The following is a 23,168-nucleotide window of genomic DNA, read 5'->3' as shown; positions in this document are numbered from 1 at the left end:
GCAAGATATGGACATTTTAACTGATTTAATCCACGTTATCTAAAAATAACAACATGGCAATCATAAAATTTTAAGGCTGGAATGGGGCATATAAATCACTTCATTTAAACCCTTTATTATTTTTAATCTTTTCATTTACACATGAAGGAAATGACTTACTCAAATCACAACTAATGTGATGCAAAACAGACTAGGGATTCAGGTTCACTGACTTCCATACCACTGTTCTCTTTGGTACATGGCACCTGCTGCTGCTAGAAGGACCCAAAAAGCACATAGGGAACTCAGTGCTTCCATGTGAAGGCAGAAATGAGGAACTTCACAGTGAGAATGTGGGAGAGCGTCCCCCAGACAGCAATAGCATGAAGGCACGAGTCAGGAATGTCACAAAGACATGTGGGGAGAAGGAGCTCCCATTTTATAAATTCTCTTAAAAGTTTGTAGGAGGCAAGCCCCAGTGCTTCAGTTCATTTCATTTTGTAAAAACATTTATATATGTGAAGAGGAGTGTTGGCCAGGATTCCATTCATTTAAAACAAAGTCATCCATTTTAAAAGTAAAATTATTCATGATGTAGACATGAAAGCTCAAATTCTGAAAGAAATATTTATGAGGAATTTTTTTCTGTAGAGACCTGGTTTATTTCTCCAAATTTAAAGTCACTTAGCAATTCTAAAGATTGATTCTGACAACTGTGTTTCTTTGACTATATTGTGATTTAGTAAAATTTTATAAGCAACGTAGCAGAGAGAGAGAGGGCTGCTTTAGGGATTCGTGATTACTAGTGGGAGAGAAAGGAGGATAAGGGTAGGATAAACTGTCCAAACATCCACATAAATAGATAAGTAGGGACAAAATCAGCCAACATTACATCCTACAGAGAAAAGGATCAGAAAGGAATTACACCAGCTGGGAAAGTAGTGATTTAGTATTTATTACAAGCACTGCTTCTTTGGGGGCTTCAAGGTTTACTATCTTTAGAAGCTTCTGAAGCTTTCATAAGCACTTATAAATGTGAAGAGCATTTAGCCTTTCATGTAACTTCAGCAAACCAAAATTAAATATATCAGTTGCTCACACTTTAGCCATGAGAGATTCAGACTCCGTTGGAGATGACAACTATAGACCACAAAAGAAGTAATTTTGTAAAGGAGGGGATAAAGGTACCTTGTCCTCAAGATTGAGATTAGAATAAGTTGGGAATTGGTGAAATAAATCATGATACATCCTGTTGGTGAAGTACTGTGCAGCCGCTAAAAAGGAACTGTTTCTGAACTGGTATGGAATTACTTCTAAGATACATTGTTAAATGAGTAAAACAAAACTGCATATTTTGGTACACTGCCATTTTTGTGAGAAGAAATGAAGAACAGATATTTCATTTTATATCCATAAAATATCTCTGGGGAAATTGGGGATATCTGTTGCCTCTGGACAACTAGGTGGCAACTGGAGTATAACGTGGAAAGGGAGGCTTTAATCTTCTTTCGTGCCATTTGAATTTTGAAACAGGTGAATGTATTAACTAATGAAAAATAACTTTTTAAATAGAAAGAATGAAATTTTAAAGACTGTAGGAGGGAAGCAAGTTAATGTGGTGAACTGGTCTCCAAATAAGACCAGGCTTCGTAATAAAAATTTCCTGGCAAGGAGACTTGACTAGCCCTCTGTAATGTCTATTCTGACAGTCTCATGCCCCTCTCCCACCCCCACCCCGCCTCGCACACCTTCTGTTCCAGCTCCATTCAGGCGTGAGCATCCCTTTCTGTTTTTAGTACTTTATTCAGGCTGATTCCTCCGTCCCCAACTGCATATCACCCACTACCATACATGCACAAATCTGGAGCACTCTCTTTAATCCTTTAGAATTCAGATCTCAAATGTACCTTCTACCAAACACAGAGTATTCCACTATAGCTCATATGTGTCTATTAATTGTCTGATATTTCTCCTATGTATTTCTCAATCTTAATTATATATAAGATTTCCCCTAAATTGTGATCACTCTTTTGGTCTTGGTGTGTCAGCTGAAATCACTGACTACCTAATGGTGCTGGTAGAAATGCTTGCCCTTTGTGGGCAAAATATAATGAGGTGTTTTAATCAAGTCAGATATAGTGCTGGGTGATGGCAAATCTTACTGTAAATCAGTCTGTACTAGAATAAGCATGTAAGCCCCTTGAAGCAGTCTTTGGGATGATGCTCTGAGATTCAGAATCGTGGCTCCAGGCTTCCTCTATGCCACATACCAGTATTTAGGAGGCAGGACCACCATCACCTCTGACAGGCCTGAGCACAGAGAGGGGGTCAGCCTGCCTGTGGCTCCAAAGCACCATGCAGAACAAGAAATTGTTATAGTTCTCATTATGCGTATACTGTATTGTTGGTTCTTAAATTGCTAGTTCTCCTAATTGCTATCCTCTACCCAACCCCACTCCCAAATCAGGTTGAAATGTGTTTGTTGTATTAGCTGAAGTATCTTGGAAGAAGATAAAAAAGGAAGGACAGCTGCCCTTTAAGGGAAAATCCTTCCCTCTGTCCCCGTACCTCCCCACAAAGCCATCTAGGGATGGACTGAAGAAACTTAGACATCTGCATCATAAGCTTTCCCAGTACCGAAGCAGAAATGTCTCCCCTCATGTAACCTTGGCAGTCACAAGCCAGCTTTTGATCTCTGCACTGCAGTCCAGGAAGGCAGGAATAATCACATGGCCACACAGCTAGAGACTGTCAGCCCAGCTTGGCGTATCACCTTTCCAAACACCTTTGCATTAGGAGAAGCCAGGCAGCTCCTAACTGGGTCATGCTGTCCATGACTGTGTCTGTGCATCAGGGGCAGCTGTGGGGGAAAGCTCCTGAGACCACCTTTATTTCATATGCTTTTCATTAGGTTGCAGCTTAATAAATCTTTTTAAGATCCACTGTATAGATCTGTGGTCAGACTATAATGCTGGCTCCTCACAATCCCCAGCTATTCATCCCTCCTCACTAGCACTGAGTATTTTCCAGTTTGGCTTTTCTTTCATCTGAGCTTTTATTCTTGTTTAGGGTAATAGAGTCATTGAGAAGAAGAGCATTGCCTATATAAGGCATCAAGTGGACCCAGGGTGTATAGGGAAAAGATCACTGGGCTGGATGGAGGTCAGGAGACCCAGCTGCTACCACCTAGCTCTGTGACCCTGGGAAAGTAATTTAACTTCTCTGGATTTCATATTTCCTCTGAGGTCTCTTCCATTCCTAAGATCCTCTGATTCCATGTGGCTATTTCAGCTCTTGTCACTTCAGAACTCTGCTTTCTTCTATTTGGCTATTGTGGTAAATAGATAATTTTATGTAATATAGCTTCTGACATTATAGTCGCACAAACTCTGTATGTGTTTCTTCCTACTGTTGAATTGTCCAGTCATGGATCATGCCAGAGAGTAAATTGGGAACCTGGCACGACCCAGATTCTGCTTGGACTTTTCAGAAGGCCAGATGGTACCACATTTTTGAGTGCCAGTCGAGTCTGCTTCTTCAAATTCTTTCCTGTCCCACTCTAGTAGAAGTCACCCAATCTCATGTCCACCTATTATTATTCAGGCAGCTGGATCAGATTTGTACAGAAGGAATACAGTAGTACCTCTCTATATCGTGGTTCACTTATTGCGGCCTCACTGTATCGCGGGATTTTTTTAAATATTTAATTATCGTGGATTTTTCACTACATCGTGGGATTTTGCAGTACCGTGTACGTATGTTGTTAAAGTTACATAGGTTTAAGAGTGTAGAATAAATGTAAGGTTCCTACTTCACGGGGGTCTAGAACATAATACCTGCGATAAGTGAGGGAATACATACATACGCCTTGGAAACCTAGGCCTTCTCCAAGGTGACTTCATGCTCCGTGTAGACATCTTTCAGATTAGAAACTAGAATTTCAGCCATCAATCAATTAGCATGATCAAATAGGAGGTCCAAATTCCACTACCAACAGCTGGTCTGCATGCGGAAGGAAGTCGATAGCTGAAGGGGGAAGGAAAGGAGTTGTTCTGCTTGCTGTGACTTAATTATGACTTTGTGATTGATTCAGGGATGTGGAAGCAAATATGAATGAGCCAACTCTCAGGACCAGCTGTCAAGCACTTGGCTTGATCTGCTGTTGTGCCACTTGTCCCAGGCACTCCCGACTTGACAGTTCATCAGCTAGTTTAAATGTTTGTTTCCTCCCCAGCTCTGATTCATATCCTGAGGGCCTGAGGATTTGGGGCTGTGGAAGGGCATCCCCACTAGGCTGTTCGCTGACTGGTAACTTCCCGGTGGTTTGAGTGACAATGACATAGTAGGCCCGATTTTTCCTGCTACAGTTCAAATGGTGTGAGAGCTCTCCATATGAGATGGAAAGTATAACTGTGCTGCCAAAAGATGGCATTTGTATTGAGGCATTCTTGCTGGTTGCCTCCGGGGGTCTTTATTCTACAACCACTGAATACTACTGTCTTGAGTTTTCACTAACAGTTCTCAAGAGCTGTCACTGACATCTTAGGATATTGTCTTAATTGGTGGTTTATTTAGAGGAAAGGGTCCATCTTCATGGGGCGAAGGATGGTCACTTGGATATCAAGAAGAAATGGCAGTAGGCACTCTGCCCTGAGAGAATGGAAGAACTGGTAAAGAGAAAAAGAGGATAATATGAAATGCAGAAAAAAAAATGGTTAACAAAAAGCACTCGTGTTTGTCTAATAAACGAATACAGAAGTTCTCATCTAATTCTCAGAACATATTTCTGTAGCCGCAAAGGGTAATTGGGCAGTCACAGTTTGAGAGCATCCGGTTTCTTCTGATCTAATTCAGTTTTCACTGAGCAATCTTCTGAAGTGAACTGAGTTGCCTTAGTATATTTTCCAACTGAGAAGTATAATAACCAGCTGTCACCATTTTAGTTCTCTAAATAGTTACTCTTTTGATTGTAAATTTGCCTTCTGATTTCTGTTTCTTCCCTGGGCAATTTAGTTACCAGGAATCAGTTCTTCCAGGGCCAGCTGAGAAAATCAAGTGTCTAGACCTGTGAGGCTAAGTTTCTAAATCCTGTAACTTCTACAGCCGTGTGCATACCCCAAGTCCCCTTTCAGCAATCACATCTCATGAACATTCACCACAATAGTATTTTCGGCTTAAGTCTTTTATTTCCAAGGGACGTTGATCCCTCCTTCACCCTAACTTACCCCTGGGAGGACGGTAAATATGAACAGTATCCCAAAGGTGCAGGAGAAAGAAACTGGCTCTTCCCCATCCTCCAAGCAACCTAGTCCCCCTTGAGCCAGAGGTTTTGAACACCAGACATAAGCTAGCTTGTAGCCAATATTATCTTTCCTCCACTCTTTGCCATATAAGATTCTCAGCTATTTTTGTATACCTGCACCCCCATCCCCATCCTCCAATGGTAGAAAACACCAATAAACTGTTTTTGCACTACTAAACCACCTCAGCAGTTATCTTATGACATTTGAATGAGAAAATTAAATCTAAAGATATCAAGCTATTCCGTCAGGTTCACACAGAATATTGGTGGTGGAGCCAGGACTAGAGTTCAGGTCTTGTGACTTCAAGCACAGTTTTCCTACTGCATCACCTTGCTTCTCTGCATTGTTCTGGTATTTGTATCTGCTGACCTTGGGGGTGCTAAATATATGGAGGTGAGAGAGGTGAAGTGAAAGATTGATGTAGAAAAAAATGACAAGAAAGAGCTGAAGTTATAGGAATTCAATAAGCAGAGAAGGCACACTGACTCTTGAGTTTTACCTGACTTAAGGGTGTGTCTATAAGCAATAACACAATTTATAATTTACATATGTGTGTGTATATATATATAAATTTTATAGATGTAGCTAGATCACAATAAATAGGAGAAAAGGTAGTGAGTTTGCCTGGTCCTTCCTGGCTTATTTTTCATGAGAACCCAATTCTCACATGCTTGCTAGTGTTTAACCGTAAATGTCAGAGAAAGAGAAAATGGCGAGAGAGAAGAGGTTTTTTGCTGGGGACGGAAAAGACAAACAGAAAAGGCTGCATCCTGACCTAGTGAGATGGGGCCACTGCTTATCCCAAGGGGCACAGTGAGAAAGGACAATGGCTGGCGGAAAGCCTACAGGGAGAAGGGGAAAGGAGCTCATCCATGCAGGTACTTGGCTGCCAGTCAGTAACTGAAGGGTGAAGCCTTAGTGTACTGAGACCCGCCACCTTATTTCCTGCCTCCCATTCCTTTTGTTATTTCCTTTACTTTTTGTTACCATGTTCTTTCCATCGGGTTATGAATTAAAAACTAAGTTATCACTTTCTTAAATATGACTCAAATACAGTTGAAAACTCTCTTATTATGACTGAGTAGTTTTATCCCCTTCATTAGAGAAAGCAAAATGCAAGTCCCTCTGCTGTGCTAATGTAGCATCTTTCTTCTTTCAGTGACCATGCAGCAGGTGGCCAGGACAGTGGCTAAAGTGGAACTCTCAGACCACGTGTGTGATGTGGTGTTTGCGCTCTTTGACTGCGATGGTGAGTGGGGCCCTCTGGAGTCAGAGGAGAAAACTTAGCCATACTGCCCTTGAAGTAAGCATTGTTTATCACGGAGCCTTGCAGACAGCTCCAGTGTAGGAGCCAATCCCTCTTCAGCTTACCCCTGTCCCACATCAGCAGCTCAGCCCTCAGCATCATGACACTGAGAAATACAACCCCTGGCCTGATTTGTGTTTTCCATTTCTTCTTGTAATTCCGATTTGCCTGTAGGTCTAAATTAACTTACCACCATAAAGACCTTAAAAATGGAAACAATTCAACTATGGTAGTGTTTTAAAAGTTAAATAAAGAAACTCAGATATAAAAGCTAAAAAAAGAAAAAAAAAGGAAACAAAAATATCGGAGCCCGCTTGCTGCTCAGCAGATTAGGGGCACTCGAGTATTTGAATGTCTCCAGGAAGAGGGTGCTGCTGCTGTGCCCACCTCCCAAGGCGCAGCTCAGTCACTCACATTCCGTCTCTGCATTCCCTCCAGCTTGCAGTGGTCTGCTGTGTCTGTGACCACTCTGTACACTCTGTAGTAAGCCCGTTTAAGAGATTCTGGTTCCGTTCTAGCATTATTCCTCAGCTATATTGGCTGACCTAATAATTATAATAACAATATTCACAATGGAGGCTCCCACTTTTCTCCGTGCTCACTGTACTGAGCTGCTCATTTACTCCTCTGACATAGAAATTGTTATTAATCACATTTTACAGGTAAGGAAGCTGAGACTCAGAGTGGTTGAATAATTTTCCCAGGATCACAGAGGTAGTAGTAGATGGTAAAACCAGGATTTGAGTCAAAGCTGTGCTGCCTCCCTCTATACTATAGTACCCCCATTGCTCATCCCACAGCCACGGATCATTGTTCATCTTCCTCCAGGAAGCAAGGCTTCATGGATGTAAAGTGCAGCACAGAGAATACAGTCCATAATATTGTAATAACCATGTATAGTGCCAGGTGGGTACTTGAATTATAAGGGTGATCATTTTGTAAATGATATAATTGGCTAACCTCTACACTGTACAACCAAAATAATATAAAATAATACTGAATATCAACTGCAATAGAAAAATAAAATAAAAAGTCACATTTATTTCTACTCTTAGGTCAAAATGTCAGCGGACAGAGAACTATGGTTTTCAAACAGATTTATTCATCACAGAATTTAGAGTTACACTGACAGGTCACAGATGACATTCCGTCATATACCTGGTTCGTAGGTAACAGAAGCCATTCAGACCAGTCAGCTCTGGCCTCAGAGAAGCAGAAAACAAATCCCAGGGTAGTTTGAATGGAATGACCTCAGATTTTCACCCTGGCCTGTGTGGCTCAGTTGGTTGAAGCATCCTTAGTGTATGACCCAACAATTAGTGTTGAGAAAAACAGGTCTTTATTTAGAATATTTCAAACGGAGGGGTGGGGATGATGCTGGGAGCACTCCTGCTCAGAACCCTCTTCTCCCACGAGACCCAGCACTTCCCTTGCTCCCCAAAAGACTACAAGCCAATCCCAAATCAAATAGTTCCCCATCCTTATCCTTCAGCTCTCCCCTTCAGGATCTGGGGTATGATGTCATCAGCCTCTGTATAGTAGTCCAGGAGAGCATGCACCATGTCACACTGGATCATGATGATGTCCCGGAAAAGCACAAGTCCTAAGAGAGTCCTCTCTGCATGTCCTGAGTTCCAAGAGTCCAGAGAGAGTCCGCGTCTGCACAGTGGAGTCCTTAGTGATTTCCAAGTCAGCTGGAGCTGGCATGATCAAAGCAGCAGCCTGCCTGCTTTCTTACTAGCCGTGGCCACATGGCCCTCTCTCATGGCAGATCAGCTCTTTTATATAGCTGCCTAGCTGCTACATAATGACTCTCTTCCTTATACACCAGACCTTGCGGCAGGCTGGTGTGGTCCCTCTGCAGTCTTTTCAAACTGCATGGCCCCAGCGTGCCAAGTGGCAGCCACCTTTCATTCTGCCTGGCTCCTTCTTTCAGACTGCATGGCTTTCCCCACACAAATGGCTGCCACCTTATTTTAAACCCCTGACTACAGTTTGTGACACAGTCAGTGTGGTGACGATTCTGGCCACTTGCACTGGTCACGAAGGCCCCATAAGCTTTTTCATCACTATTCTATGGTCAAAGCTTCTCCCATCTCCTTGGCCGGGGGGGGGGGGGGGGGGGGGGGCAGGGATTGGCCAATAGCCATTTGTATAATTACGAAACTACCTATGAGCCATAGATAAGCAAAGTACCTTAAAAGCTGCACTGTCCCCTTCCTCCATCTCCAAAACCACAGGCTGTGGGGACTTTTGGGGACCCATGTTATAATGGTCCTTAGATCTTTTCATATGCTATTCAAACATACTTGATCTCAAGAATTCTCATGGCTTAACTACCCACTGTATATGCTGATAATCACTAAAATTATAGCTGAAGCCTAGCCTTCTTTCCCGAACTTCCAAAACTATCGACTCAATAATTCATTTGAATGTCTAACAGGAATCTCAAAATTAACATGCTCCAAACTAATTCCTAATCCAGCTGATGCTTAAACAACATGGGGGTTACAAGTGCCATCTCCTCTCTGCAGTCAAACCTCTGTGATAATTTTCGACTCCCCAAAAACTTAACTAGAAATAGTCTTTTGTTGACCAGAAGCTTTACCGACAATATAAACAGTCGTCCCATATATCGAAAGGTCGCAGGTTCGATTTTCAATCAGGGCACATACCCAGGTTGCAGATTCACTCCCTGGTCGAGGTGCATGTGAAAAGGCAACCAGTCGATGTTTCTCTCTGTCTCCCTTTCTCTCTCTCTAAAAGCAATGAAAAAGAAATGTCCTCGGGTAAGGATAAAATAATAATAAATCAGTTTTACTCTTGTAAAAAAAGACCTCAGATTTTTTCATCTTAAGCTTCTCTTTATATACAAACTCCTAAGAATCTTGTTTAGACTTTTTTGTTCTTTTAATTACATTCTTAGTAAGCCATATTACTTATTGCTTCAGCCCAGCCAGGCTACTTTTAAACTTTTTTTATTGAAATATAATATACATTCAGAAAAGTGCAAATATCATAAGTGTACAGATTGATAAATTTTTAAAAACTGAACATACCTGTGTAACCACCATTATCCAGAAACATCACACTACCTGGACCACAGAGGCCACCTGGTGCTGCCTTCCAGTCACTTCCACTCCCCAGGGCAGCCACTTTCCTGACTTGTACCATAGACTAGTTTAACTTGTTTTTGTTTGTTTAGTGTTGCTGTGAAATATCCCTGAGGCTGCCCAGGTTCTCTTCAGCCAGAAAACATGGGCCAGTTTCAGGTTTCTGGGTACTCTCTGCAAAAATAAACGATTTATTCCTTCTTCCTACTCTCTTCCTAGAGAGATCAATAGCAGAGAGGTCTATTTTCTTGTTTCTTGTTGTCTCGTCACCACCAGTAATGACTGCCATTTAGTCAGCAGACATTTAGTTGTGGGTTTCTAGTCAAAGGGTAACTGCCTTCTACTATTACTTATTTTTAGAGAGAGGAGGAAGAAAGGGAGAGAAACATCGATATGAGAGAGAAACATCCATCAGTTGCTTCTTGCACCCCCCCAGCCTGGCACCTGGTACCTGGCCTGCAACCCAGGCATGTGCCCCGACTGGAATCGAACTGGCAACCTTTTGGTTTGTGGGACGACACCCAACCCACTGAGCCACACCTGTCAGGGCTGGGCTGCCTTCTACTATTGGAATGGACACTGTTCCATGTGACTTAAGGGGTGACCTTTGGTTAAACCAGATGCTCTCCAAGTTCTCTTCCAGACCTGAGAGTCTGCCAGTGAAGAGGGTAGAATGGGAATCCATGATAAAAAGGGCTCAATCCAAAGCCATATTGTGGCTTTGGTTTTCACCATGAAAAGCCCTCATCTCTCAGATGGACTATTGTGACAATCTCCTAACTGGCTCCCATAATCCGGCTGTGCCACTATGTAGTCGCATCCCCATATATCCAGCCAGAGAAGTCTATCCAAATGGCAGTCTGACTGCATCTCACTCCCCTGCTTCCAGTCCTTTCCTGGTGCTCTACCACTTAGAAGATAAAGTGAAAACCCTTCAACAAAAATACAAGACCCTAGGGGACGTATCTGCTGCCTGCCTCTGTAGTTCTCTTGCCGCGCCCCACCCTGTGTCCAGCAGCACCTAACTACGTGTAGGTCTCCACTTGCGCCTCTGCTGACGCTACTGCCACCATCTGGGATACCTTCCACCTCACTCCCCTTTACTTGGCTAATTCCCATTCAGCCTTTGGGATTCAATTTAGGAGCCACCTTCAGAACACCTTTACTGATCTGTTATGGCACCACCAGCCTGGGTTAGAGGCTCTTCTTCTGTGCCCCCATAACGTCCTTTGTTTACCCCATTATGGCATTTACTGTGCTGTTGAGAGAATGTATTTGTCTCTCCCACAACCTGGAATTATTTCACAGGACAAAGTCTGATTTATCTCTCTAGTCACAACACCTAGCACAGGACCTGACATATAATCTATTCTCATTCAACTTTTGTCACACTAAACTGTCACCATTGCACACAGTCAGAAACATCATGGAAGGAGCAAACCAATTTAAGCCAAGAGAATTTAATCGGGTGAGAGAGAGCACTGGGCTTCACAAGCCACCCTGTGTGAACAATGGAATGTTCTCAGGGTCTTTGTTCCAAGGCCTCCACTTACCCTGTTGTGTTTGCCTCTTCCTCTAGGCAATGGGGAGCTGAGCAATAAGGAATTTGTTTCCATCATGAAGCAACGGCTGATGAGAGGCCTGGAGAAACCCAAAGACATGGGCTTCACCCGCCTCATGCAGGCCATGTGGAAATGTGCACAGGAAACGGCCTGGGACTTTGCTTTGCCCAAACAGTAACCCAAGACAACAAGAGGCAGCCACCTCCTTTACCCCAAGCACCCTGGCCCCTTGAGCAGAGCCTTGGCACAGCCCTTCCTGCTGCTGCTTCTGGAAGTAGTCCTCCCTTCCTATGGAGAATGATCTCAGGATTCAACCAGCTTCCCTTCTCTATCCTTCCCTTGTCCCAGTGTTCTCCTAGGCTCTGAGTCTGCCCAATGATTATCCATAGGTTCTCAAAAATATAAGTCCTAAACACTCAGTCTTTTGGCACCTTCAACAACACACTCAAGTACCCTCTGGATAAAGAACACAGGGACATTCTCAGATACCTACCAACCCTTGGGAACACCCAGTTCTCAAGGCATTTTTGCTGTGGATTTATATGAATAAGAACATTCCTTGCTTTCTCTCCTGCTGGTGCTTATAAGCCACATGTTGGGAAAACCTCTGGCAGGCAGAAGGAAGTCTGTGATGAATGATAATGAGGATGACTGGGCCACCCTGAGCTGGCAGGAAGCCTGAGCCAGAGGAAGGATCTGTGTCCTTCCTCAGGGTGGCCCTGAGGCCTGCTCCAGGAAGGTGCTGTGCACAGTGGGAATGGAGCAAGGTTTGGGATTTAAAGCAGCTGCTTCCTGGCTCTCTCCACTCCCTTCTTTTGCTCTCAGGCTCCCTAAGACATCTCCACCGCAACTTGTGCTTACTGAGCAGCAGTGATTGAGTTCGTATTTCCTGCAAGTGCCATTTCCCTCCAGGAGTATGTCTCTGAGCTGAGGCCTGGCTCAGAGCCTGTCTGTCCTCTGTCTTAAACACTTGTAACATATCACTTGAATTGTAGCAGTTTGCAATAAACCCCTCTAAAGCCTGTTGTCTCATTTATTTTAGGATCCTCTGGGGCCCTTTTCATTTCACTTCTCCACTGGGTTTGAGATCCTGCTAGCAGCAGACCTGTTTTCTTTCTACCAAAGTGTGATTCTTCCTGTTGAAAGGCTACATTAGGCCCAAACAAGAAGTGAGGTCACCTGGAGGTTGGTGGTGTTGGCAGTGAAAACCGGCACCATGTGTTCAGCAACCTCGGTACTTGAGTCCTGGCTAAGAAAGAATTCCTAAGACTCAAACTATAAGAGAAAGTTTATTTAGAAAGTCACAGAAGTAGAAGAAGTGAGCCACAGAAGAAATGTGCTCAGGAAACAAGTTACAGAGGCAAAAGAAGGGCCCTTGGAGCCTAAGAGAAAGAGAGAAGCAAGGAAAACACACCTGGGAGAAGGGTGTAGGGAGAGGCACAGGTGCGCTCCATACAAAAAGCTGGCTGGGTCCTCTGTCCTAAAGGCTTTTAAGGGCAGAGAGTTTAGGGGAGGTTCCAGGGGAGGATCTCAGTGGAATGTTCATCAGCTTTCCAGGTGTGTTCTTTCAGTGTCATGGTCTCTACTGATTGGTCGCTGCCAGGGCAGGGGGTCATTAGTCAATGCATCTGGTCCTAATGTCAGCCATGGCGTGCTTGTCTGGTTTTGTTGCTTTTCTGAGGCCTAGATGTTATCCCTAAGAGTTGATGCTTAAGGGAATGGCCATTTGAAGGCCCGCATGGGAGTCACATGAGGCCACTCCTCAGCCCCTTGTTCCTCCTCCAAGAGGGTCTACCATGTGACTTGCAACATGCCAGGGGAAGAAAAACCAGGGGATGGTCCAAACCACATGACTAGTGATATGAAAGATCTGGGGGTCTAAACCCCAGACCAGCGATACCCTAGGGGAGGAAAGGTTATGCTGGGGGGTGGAGGGGTAGGTTCTTGCTTTCCAAGTTTTGCCCATTGCTAGGCACCCAGGGCTTTCTGCCCTGGTGACCTTCTGCACCTGGGCCATCATCCTTGGCTCTATTCATGTGTATCTAACTGCCTACCACAGTGGCATTGTCCCAGCATAATTTGGACAGCTTTTCATCCTGGGCAAATGTACATAGTCCTTGATTACTCATGCCCCATAATAAGGAACTAAGAGTGGTAGAGTATATGAGAAATCATCTGGTGTGGTGGACCTAAGTTTAAAGAACCATAGCAACCAAAAAAAAAAAAAAAAAACCATAGCAACCAGTGTTTTATATGGACTCAAGTCTGCCACCAACTCAGTGTGGCCTGGAGGAAGCAAGTAATTTCCCATCTGTTTCCTCAATTGTAGAACAACAAATAGCCCTGGTTGGTGTGGCTCAATGGGTTGAGCACTGGCCTACGAAACAAAGGGTCACTGGTTCAATTCCTATTCTGGGTACATGCCTGGGTTGCGGGCCAGGTCCCCTGTTGGGAATGAGCAAGAGAAAACTGATCGATCTTTCTCTCCCTCTCTTTCTCCCTCCTCTCCTTTCCCTTCTCTCTAAAAATAATAAAATTTTTTTTAATCTCCCACAATCCCCAAATCATTCTTTCCTCAGATCCTTGTTGGTCCAGCCTGGAAGAAAAGTTCAATTTACACTTCATGGCACATTCATTCCCCTGCAAGAAGATATCTACTGATTGGCCTGGGTTTACTGAAGCTGAAAACCAGAGTATAGTGGGAGAGGGTAAGGATCTCACCTGCAATATCTTGAAACCCAGGGTCAAGAGCACCTATCAGGTACATGAAATTCCAACTGAACTCCATTAGCTCCTAGGAGTGCCTGAGAAAGCTGAGGAGGTCCAGGTGCTCAAGAAGATGGGTCGGCCACACTTTGGCACAATAGGGTAAATGTGCAGGTGAGAGGTACAAGCTAAGTCATCCCAAAGAGGCCAGGGTCTTTCAAGGACGACGTCCTTGAGCAAGGTCACATTATGAATAGGCTGAGAGTATTTTAGTAGACAGAGTTCGGGGGTAGGCTAGAATTATTTGGAAATAAAAAGGCTGATTTGTGCTGTTCTCTTTATTCAAATTGTTTTTTCTTCCTAGATAGAGTAACCTTCCCCTCCTCCAAGACAGCTCAAACTGCCCCCTCCTTAAGAAGCCCTCCTTGATATTCCCAAGGATCACTTGCCCACCCATAACAACACTGCTGTAATTTAATGTAATTTTTGTGAGATTGTCACTGCAAAATTCAGACCCAAAGCGTAATATGGTCAAACAGTCTATAAAAGCTAATTTTAAAATAACTCATACAATATTAATGTGATACTAGCAGTGCCTCTGTTTCTCCCACACACCCACAGCTGTTCCCTACTTTTATTGTTCTCTAATTTTTCCTTTTTCCAACCCCGATGAGATGTACCATTCCTGGAGGCACTGCAATACCGGGTTGATGCACAGTGTGGATGGAGCAGACTCCTAGTTCATCTTCCTGCTCCAAAAATCCATTTAATATTTCTCCTCAGGTAGAGGACATATCAGATTAATAAGAACAGATCTCTACACTTGATCTTAGCCAAAAGGCCAAGAAGCTATTTGTTTTCTAAGTCTTTAAAAAACAAAAGTAAATTTTAAAGAATTCTCCAGTTCTAGCCCTTGAGCTTCAGGGAGGGGAGGAAACTCAGAGGGGACCCAGACTGCTGAACTTCCTTGAACTTGGACTCAGCATTGTCCACAAGGACAACCAGGAAGAATATGGGGAGAGAGTTACTAAGGGAAATGCACTTAAGAACATGCATGCTCTTCAAAAATCATTTTACTAACTTTTAGTATCCCACCTACTTTTAGCTCTAGTTGGAGCATATGTACTTGAACCCAATTAGAGTCTAAGATAAAGGAGAAGTCCAGACAACTGCTGCTACCACACAGGCAAGAAGGAGCAGCAGTATGGGAGCCAAGAGTCAGGTCCCCACAAGAGCCAAGCGACTCAGAAACGCAGCACGGAGCAGTGTTCAGCTTTCGGTCTTCAGGTGCCACCTACTGGCAAGAAGGCTTAATGCAGGGACTCACTGCTCTAGAGCAAGGAGAGTGGGGCGAGGCTGCTTGAGTGAACCCTGGCCCCAGCCCTGCTCTGGAGAACAGGCCTCCCAGGGACCTGGTGGCATGGAGCAGGGTGGTATGAACATCCAGAGATGGACCATAATCATGGAGAGAAACTCTGGATATCATTATAGTAGAGATGAAGAAAGGAGCGATACTGTTACAGAGCGCGATCCCCAGAATTTCCAGAGCCTGAGGTCTGTGGGGTGGAGGAAAGGGGCAGCTTTCAAGATACCTTTGCATATCTATGGCTGGTAGCTAGTGTCTTAGTTATGCAAGTGGTTTTGGTTCTTCCAAGGCCCCAAGGAGATGGGAGGGGTTTTCACCATAGAGTGGTGAGGGAAGAGCATACAGGGCCTGCATAAGGTTCTGTGAATAGTCAGGACCGGTGACCATGCCCACTGTGTCACAAGCCACGGTCAGGGATTTAAAAATAAGGCAGCAGCTATTTTAGAGAGGGTTCCATGCAGTTTACAAGGAGAGAGAAGAGGGAGAACCACGCAGTTTGCTGAGAGTAGAGATCCATGCAGTTTGCAAGGAACTAGAAGAGATCCATGCGGCTTTGAAGGGGCAGAGAGAACCATGCCTGCTCCAGTGCAACACGATACCTGTTTTCCTGGACTGTTATATGGAGGCTGATGAAACCGTACCCCAGATCCTGAAGGAGAGAGCTGACAGATAAGGGATGCGGAATTTCTGGGCATGTTTTTAGCTTCTAGCCTTTTGGGGAGCAAGGGAAGTGCTGGGTCCCGTGGGAGAACAGGGCTCTGAGCTGAAGAGCTCACTGCCCTTCCCATGTTGGAATACTGTAAATAAAGACCTGTTTTCCTCAACACTAGTTGTTGGGTTTTACACAGGACGCCATGTGAAAGAACCCCTCTTGCCTGTGACAATACCTACAGTTATTTTCAGTGACTCTAGAATGGGAATTTTTACCAGCAAACGAAAGGGTATGAGTCACTGTTCATTGTGTAACTTTTTTTTAAGTATATTTTATCGATTATGTTGTTACAGTTATCCCGATTTTTTTACCTTTGCTCCCCTCTGCCCAGTATCCCCCTTCCCTCCAGCAGTCCCACCCTCCCTTAATGTTCGTGGGTTGTGCATATAGTTCTTTGGCTTCACCCTTTCCTATATTATTCTTAACTCCCCCCCTGTATATTTTGTACCAACCAATTATGCTTCTTAATCCCTGCACCATTTCACCATTTCTTCCCATTCCCCCTCCCAGCTGATAACCCTCCATATGATCCCCATACCTATGATTCTGTTCCTGTTATGATTTGCTCTGTTGGATTTTGTTTTTATTTTTTAGATTCAGTTGTTGATAGTTGTGAGTTGTCATTTTAATATTCATAGTTTTGACCTTTTTCTTAAATAAGTCCTTTTAACATTTCACATAATAATGGTTTGTTGATGAACTCCTTTAGCTTTACCTTCTCTGGGAAGCACTTTATCTGGCCTTCCATTCTAAATGATAGCTTTGCTGGATAGAGTAATCTTGGTTGTAGGTTCTTGCTTTTCATCACTTTGAATAGTTCTTGCCAGTCCCTTCTTGCCTGCAAAGTTCCTTCTGAGAAATCAGCTGATAGTCTTATAGGCACCCTTTTGTCGGTAACTCTCTGCTTTTCTCTTGCTGCTTTTAAGATTCTCTCTTTATCTTGAACCTTTGGCATTTTAATTATGATGTGTCTTGGTGTGGTCCTCTTTGGGTCTAGCTTGTTTGGGACTCTGTACTTCCTGGACTTGTATGTCTATTTCCTTCACCAAATTTGGGGAGTTTTCCTTCATTATTTTTTCACATAAGCTTAAAATTTCTTGCTCTTCCTCTTCTCGTTCTGGCACTATGATTCAGATGTTTGCACTTTTAAAGTTGTCCCAGAGGTTACTAAGCCTCTTCTCATTTTTTTCAATTCTTGTTTCCTCTTTCTGTACTGGTTGACTGCTTTTTTCTTCCTTATGTTCCAAATCATTGATTTGAACCCGTTTCCTTCTCTTCACCACTGGTTTTGTGTGGATTTCCTTCATTTCATTTAGCATAGCCTTCAATTCTTCCCTATGCATTAGCCATACTTATGTATATCTGTCAAGCCTGTGAGCATCTTTATCACCAGTGTTTTGAGCTCTATGTCTGTTAGGTTGACCATCTCCTCATCTGTTAGGTTGGCTATCTCCTCATCTCTTAGGTTGGCTATCTCCTCATCTCTTAGGTTGGCTGTCTCCTCATCTCTTAGGTTGGCTGTCTCCTGGTGGCTTAGTTCTCCCACTGGAACCTTGATCCATTCCATCTTTTGGGCCATACTTCTCTGTCTCCTCATCTTGACAGGCTCCTGTGTTTGTTTGCCTCTGTGTCTTAGGTAGAGCTGTTGCACCTGTTACGTTGTAAGGGGCAGAGCCTTAGGTATTCGTAAGTACAGGACGACCCGTTTCACCACGTTGTGGTGCTGTGTGTGGTGGAGGGGTCTTAGAGGGAACAATGCTGCTTTCCCAGCACTTGCCCCCTTTCCAGGCATTTCTCCCACTTCCATATGGGACTGACACCTCTCTAGCTGTTGCCCTGACCCTCGTTCCCAGAGTGGGTGGGTGTGCGGATGTCCTAGGACCATGGGGGCCCTTTAAACAAGTGGACTCTAATAAGAGACTGGCAGTTTCTTCCTCTGCCTCAACTCCCACTGCTTTGCACAGTCAGAAGCAATGAGGCTTTATTTTCCCTGGCACTGGAACCATGAGCTGTGTTGTCTGGTCTGATGTTGGGAGTGCTCCTCAAGTGTCCCTCCCTACCTTCTAAAATGTGTGACTGTGCTTTCTGCTGACCCGCCGCTGCTGTGTCCACCACACCGCGTCCTCTCTGCCCTGGCTCCGCCCCTCCTACCTGTCCTGATGAGTATTTCTTCTTTATATCTTTGTTTGTTGGACTAACATGCAACTTGATTTTCTGGAACTTCTGGTTGTCTCTACTTTTGAGGTAGTTGTAGTCCTTCTTAGTTGTTGAGGGAGACGCAGTGTGTCTGTCTAGGCCTCCCTCCTGGCCAAAAGTCCTCATTGTGCAACTTTTTAATGATTACCTACTATGTGCCAGGCACTCAGCAAGGTCTTCAAAGAGTTTGAGGAAAACAGAGGAAAGCAATAAGGCTAAGTACAGGCTGTTAGGAGAGCACTTGGAGAAGCAGAAGGGCCATGTAATCCACATTTGGGAGTTCAAGGCATGCTTGCAGAAGAAATAACATTTTTATTAATTAAAAAAGAGAGAGAGAGAGACCTGAATGTTGAGCAGGAGTTAATGAAGTGGGGAAAGAGGCGTGTCCAGGCAGAGGGTACCAAGTGTACAAAGGTCCAAAGGCCAAAGCACATGTTTCTGGGAACTAAAATTCTAGTGAGTCTCCAGGACAGATTATGGTGATTTTGGAACCCAAGAATTAATTCAGATGGTGGTCATTCACCAAAAACAGATAAAAAATAGATATTGGCATTTTAAAACACAGTTAAAACTCATGGGTTATGGAAAAAAATCATGATGGAAATTTTTAAATGCTCAGAACTGAATATGGTAATGAAATAGTTGTGAGATATAGTTAAAGGGAAATGTATAAACTTATTAACAAGTTCCATACTTATTTACAAAAGATGGGCTAACAATTAATATGCTAAGCATCTGCCTCAAGAAGTTGGAAAAAGAATAACAGATTAAATCCCAAACCAAAAACAAAAAAAGATTAAATCCCAAACCAAAAAAAAAAAGGCAAAAATAAGTAATATAAAATTTTAGATGCATATAACTAGATATAAAAGCAGTTTAAAATAATATTGGGAACAATTTTAGGCTAATAAATTTGAAATGGATAGTTTCCTAGAAAATATAATTTGCCAGAAAAAAAAACTGAATAGACTATAATGAATTAGTAGTTAAAAATCTACTTATAACAAACATACACACACACACAGATGGCTTTATCTGAAGGAGACAAAAAAAAAAAACCCAGATCTTGTAGGACCCCAATACAGTGTTTGAATTTTTATCTTAATGATAATTAGGAGACATTCAAGGATTTCAAGCAGGAAGATGCTATAATGAGCTTTGCATTTTGGAGTGAGGACTTTGCCTCCAGTGTGGATTGGCATGGGTTCAAGATTGGAGGCTGCTATAATGCAGTTAAGAGATGCTAGAAGCTAGAAGCCTGGAGTAAGGAGATGTCTGCAGAGTTGAAGAGTCACTAACAGATTTGGGAGACATTTAGGTCAGGCTTGGGGGGGCAGGACATGTAAATTGAAGGATGGTAAGGGACTGGGAATAATTAAGGATGAAACCCAGATTTCTGTTTGGGTAACTGGGTAAATGGTAGTGCTTTTCAGTGGCATTGGGAAGTTGAGTAAACCAGGTTTGGGTGGAGGATGTTTTTTAACATCCTGGTAGAGCTATCTAGTATTTAGATACAAGAATCTGGACCCAGGAAGGGGGATTAGGGTGAATTTCCTGAAAACCTGGGTTCTCCGAATTTCAAGGCCAACTAACAGTGAACACATAAAGTCGTAATCAGTTTCCCACCTGTAAAGTACTAATACCAGCTCCATCTCTGCCCCAAGGGAAGCTGAAAATGGAGACCATCAAAGTGAAAGGACTTCAAATCAAAGAACCTGTACATGGTCGGATATCCATGAGACAGACAAGTTTGGTAGAAAGGGCTGAAAATACCCTGTGCCCTTATCTTTCTAGTCTCCAGCCTCTGGCCTTCCTAGGTGTCAAGAGGTCCTTCTCTAGGGAGAAAGAGAAAGCAAAGGACTAAAATGAAGATTCAAAGATGTCATGGGGAAATATTCGTGTGTTCATTCAACAAATAATTTATTGAAGCTCAAATTGAAAAATCAATTACCGATCAGTCATTCCCATTTTTGGTTTTCTTTTTCTTTTCTTTTTTTTTTTTTTAAATAAGGAAACATTCACATGGTTCCAAAATCAAGTTTACGTTAAAAGGCATACATTGGAAAGCCTCCCAACCATTCCCACAACTGCATAGTATTCCATTGTCTACATAGTTTAATCAGTAAGGGTAGTCTCTTCAGGGAGATTTTGGAGCCTGGAGCTTTCTGAAAGAAAGGCCTTGGTGGATCCCATTTGGAGATAGCAACGGACATTGGTAGCCAGGGAGAGAAAGAACAAAGGACAAGAAGAGGGGAATACTCCACCTACTCAGAGGCATTTCTTTCTGAGGCCTTAGAAAGGAATTTATCCCTCAGGCTAGCTCAGGGAAACTGGATAAAGTATCTGGGGAGAGAGAATCTGTCTCTGGGATTCATTTATTTTATTCACTTAACAAATATATATGGAGCCCATATTAGGTATCAGGCCCTGTGCTCAGCTACAAGGAACATGAAGGCAAGATCTCCATTTTGGTTTAGCTAGAAACAGATATGTCAGCTGTGCAGGGAAGTGGGGGTAGATGTCCACAGAGGAGCCCGTGCTATGGGAAAATCAAAACAGGGAGAGCTCACAGAGGAGGAGGCTCTTTCTCAGGCTCAGACCCTGGCTCAGATGTCAGATCCCCCAGAGCCTTTCTAACCCTACATGCACAACTAGCAGCTCCCTATTCTGAGCCTCCTCTGATTACACACAATCCCACTGTGGGACTTAGCACACTGCCCTCTAATTCTCTCAAGATCTATCTCCCCTACCAGACAGTGAGCTCCCTGATGTCAGGCTCTGTCCTTTATTTGTGCACCTCTGAATCCCCAAAGCTCTGCACAGTGCCTGGCTTTCAGGATAGACTATTAAATGAATTCTACCTCTTCACAGGGAAGATAGAGTTTAAGCTGAGCCCTGAAGAACAAGTTAGACTTGGACAGATGGAAAAGATGATTAAGGAGTGCAGGCAGATAGATAGGGGTAGGGTGAAATGTGTCGAAGTAGAGATGGAGAAGGGACAATAGAAAATTAAAGCAAGTTACGGTCAGACTGTGAATTCTTGGTATCTCCAGAAAAAGAGAAGTCTGGAGGCTAGTGGTCACCCAATACAAGAGTGGTTTCGGCTCTAGGAGCAAAATGAGCAGATAACTTGAGTTTTATTTGAAGGTTCATTTTTCCAGCGACTTCTCCTGAGTACCTGTGGAAGCAATTAAGAATTTTTGTCTCTTTTTGAGCCTCATCCTCCCAAAAACACCATGATTCCTAATCCTCTCCTCAATTTTTTCAATTCTTGTTTCTTCCTGTTTTTGGTGAATCATTGATTTGAATCCCAGCTTCTTTCTTATCACGGTTGGTTCCCTGTATATTTATTTTTTATTTCATTTTGTATAACCTTCACATCTTCCTTTATTTTGTGGCCGTAGTCAATGAGTTCTCTGAGCATCCTGATCACCAGTGTTTTGAACTCTGCATCTGATAGGTTGGCTTTCTCCATTTCATTTAGTTCTTTTTCTGGGGTTTTGTTCTGTTCTTTCATTTGGGGCATATTTCTTTCCCTCCTTGATTTGGCAGCCTCCCTGTTTGTTTCTGTGTATTGGGTTGAGCTGCTTTGACTCCATGTCTTGGTAGTGTGGCCTAATGTAATAGGTGCCCTGTAGGGTCCAGTGGCACAGCCTCCTCTATCACCCAAGCTGGGTACTCAAGGTGCACCCTTGGTGTGGACTGAGTACACTCTCCTCTTGTAGTTGAACCTTGATTGCTGTTGGTAGATCAGTGGGAGGGATTTAACCAGGCCAGTCAGCTGCAAGGACTGGCTGTGATCACTGACCAGTAAACTGCCCTCCGTCGAGGATCAGCTGCACAGGGTAGGGTGGTGGTGCTCCGACGTGGTCTGTAGCTGTCCACTGGGTGCACTGGCTCTGGGGTTTCCCAGACAGTGCAGCCCAAGGTCAGCCCCCACCTGTGTTTTGCCCTGGGCACCCTGCCTGAGCTTAAAGCAGTCTGAGATGGCTGCTGTTTGCTCTGGGGTTGGATTCCCAGGTGAAGCCAAGCTGTGAATCTAAGCTGGCTGCTGGTAGTACTGGGCCTGAAGCTCATTGAGGCCAGCTGTTGCTTGTTTGAGAGGATTTAGAAACTTGTGAAGCAGGACCCAAAACCAGCCATTCATACAGAAAAGCAGTTTGGGTGGGCCTATAAGTTGAGTGGGGCAGTCTCTGGGAATCTCCAAGAGGGATCATACAGTGCTACCTAGGGTGATGGAGTCTCAGATATGGCACCAACTTGCTGACTCTGTTGGGGGAGGGCTTAGAAAAGAGACAATGGCCTCTGCTGGCCTTGATGCCAGACACTTCAGTTTCTCCCTGTATACCACTGGTGCCTTTCAAGCAGCTACCCTAGTGCTGGAGCTCAGAGGGAGTAAGTCTGGGTAGGTGAGTCCATGTGTGGGTTCTTTAAGATGGCCTGCTTGGGGCTCCAGCAGTTTCTTCCACTGACTCAGTCTCCACTGGTTTTTGCAACAAGGAGTTGTGGGGACGTAGTATCTTCCTGGCACTGGAACCCTCAGCTAGGGGCCTGGTGTGGGGCTGGGACTCCTCACTCCCAAGTTATCCTTCTTGAATTTTTATCCACCACACGTGGGTGAGAGACCAGCCTGTTCCACATATTTTAGTTGTAATTTTTATGCAGTTGTACAAAGGGGCAAGCCATGTCTGCTTACACAGCCATCTTGACCACATCCCAGGCTCAAAATTTAAATAAGATTTTGTCATTTATATGCATTGAGGGAAAAGAGAGGAGGACTCACCAGCCAGTAGCTAGGCAATCAGTCCAAATCCTTAACACAACGAAATTACAGGCCTCCTTTACACACAAGTACCTTCTTCACAAAGTAAAGTACATACCTGTAGTCAGCCAGAGAAAAGGGACCTCATGATACTCAGAAAATG

The 23,168-nt window shown here is 43.7% G+C and overlaps 1 protein-coding gene and 1 non-coding gene across 4 annotated transcripts in view; one reads left to right on the top strand and one right to left on the bottom strand.

Moving 5' to 3' along the window:
• Window positions 1-12,285, top strand: part of MICU1 (mitochondrial calcium uptake 1) — a 237,564-nt gene extending 225,279 nt beyond the window's left edge. For all 3 annotated transcript variants that reach the window (XM_090278189.1, XM_090278188.1, XM_090278186.1), the window contains exons 11-12: window positions 6,442-6,531; window positions 11,281-12,285. In XM_090278189.1, the coding sequence (XP_090134315.1) occupies window positions 6,442-6,531; window positions 11,281-11,441 (251 nt within the window). In that variant the 3' untranslated portion in view covers window positions 11,442-12,285. The remainder of the gene's footprint in view (window positions 1-6,441; window positions 6,532-11,280) is intronic.
• A 2,353-nt stretch (window positions 12,286-14,638) lies between these two features.
• On the bottom strand, window positions 14,639-14,822 carry LOC150010263 (U2 spliceosomal RNA). Its single transcript, XR_016511517.1, has one exon. It is a non-coding gene; the product is annotated as a U2 spliceosomal RNA (small nuclear RNA).
• Window positions 14,823-23,168: the final 8,346 nt, after the last annotated feature.

This window comes from Furipterus horrens, unplaced genomic scaffold, assembly GCF_987537825.1.
Source record: "Furipterus horrens unplaced genomic scaffold, mFurHor1.1.pri manual_scaffold_5, whole genome shotgun sequence".
NCBI lineage: Eukaryota > Metazoa > Chordata > Mammalia > Chiroptera > Furipteridae > Furipterus > Furipterus horrens.
Note: the sequence above shows the minus strand (reverse complement) of the source record. Positions and strands in the feature narration are given on the sequence as shown.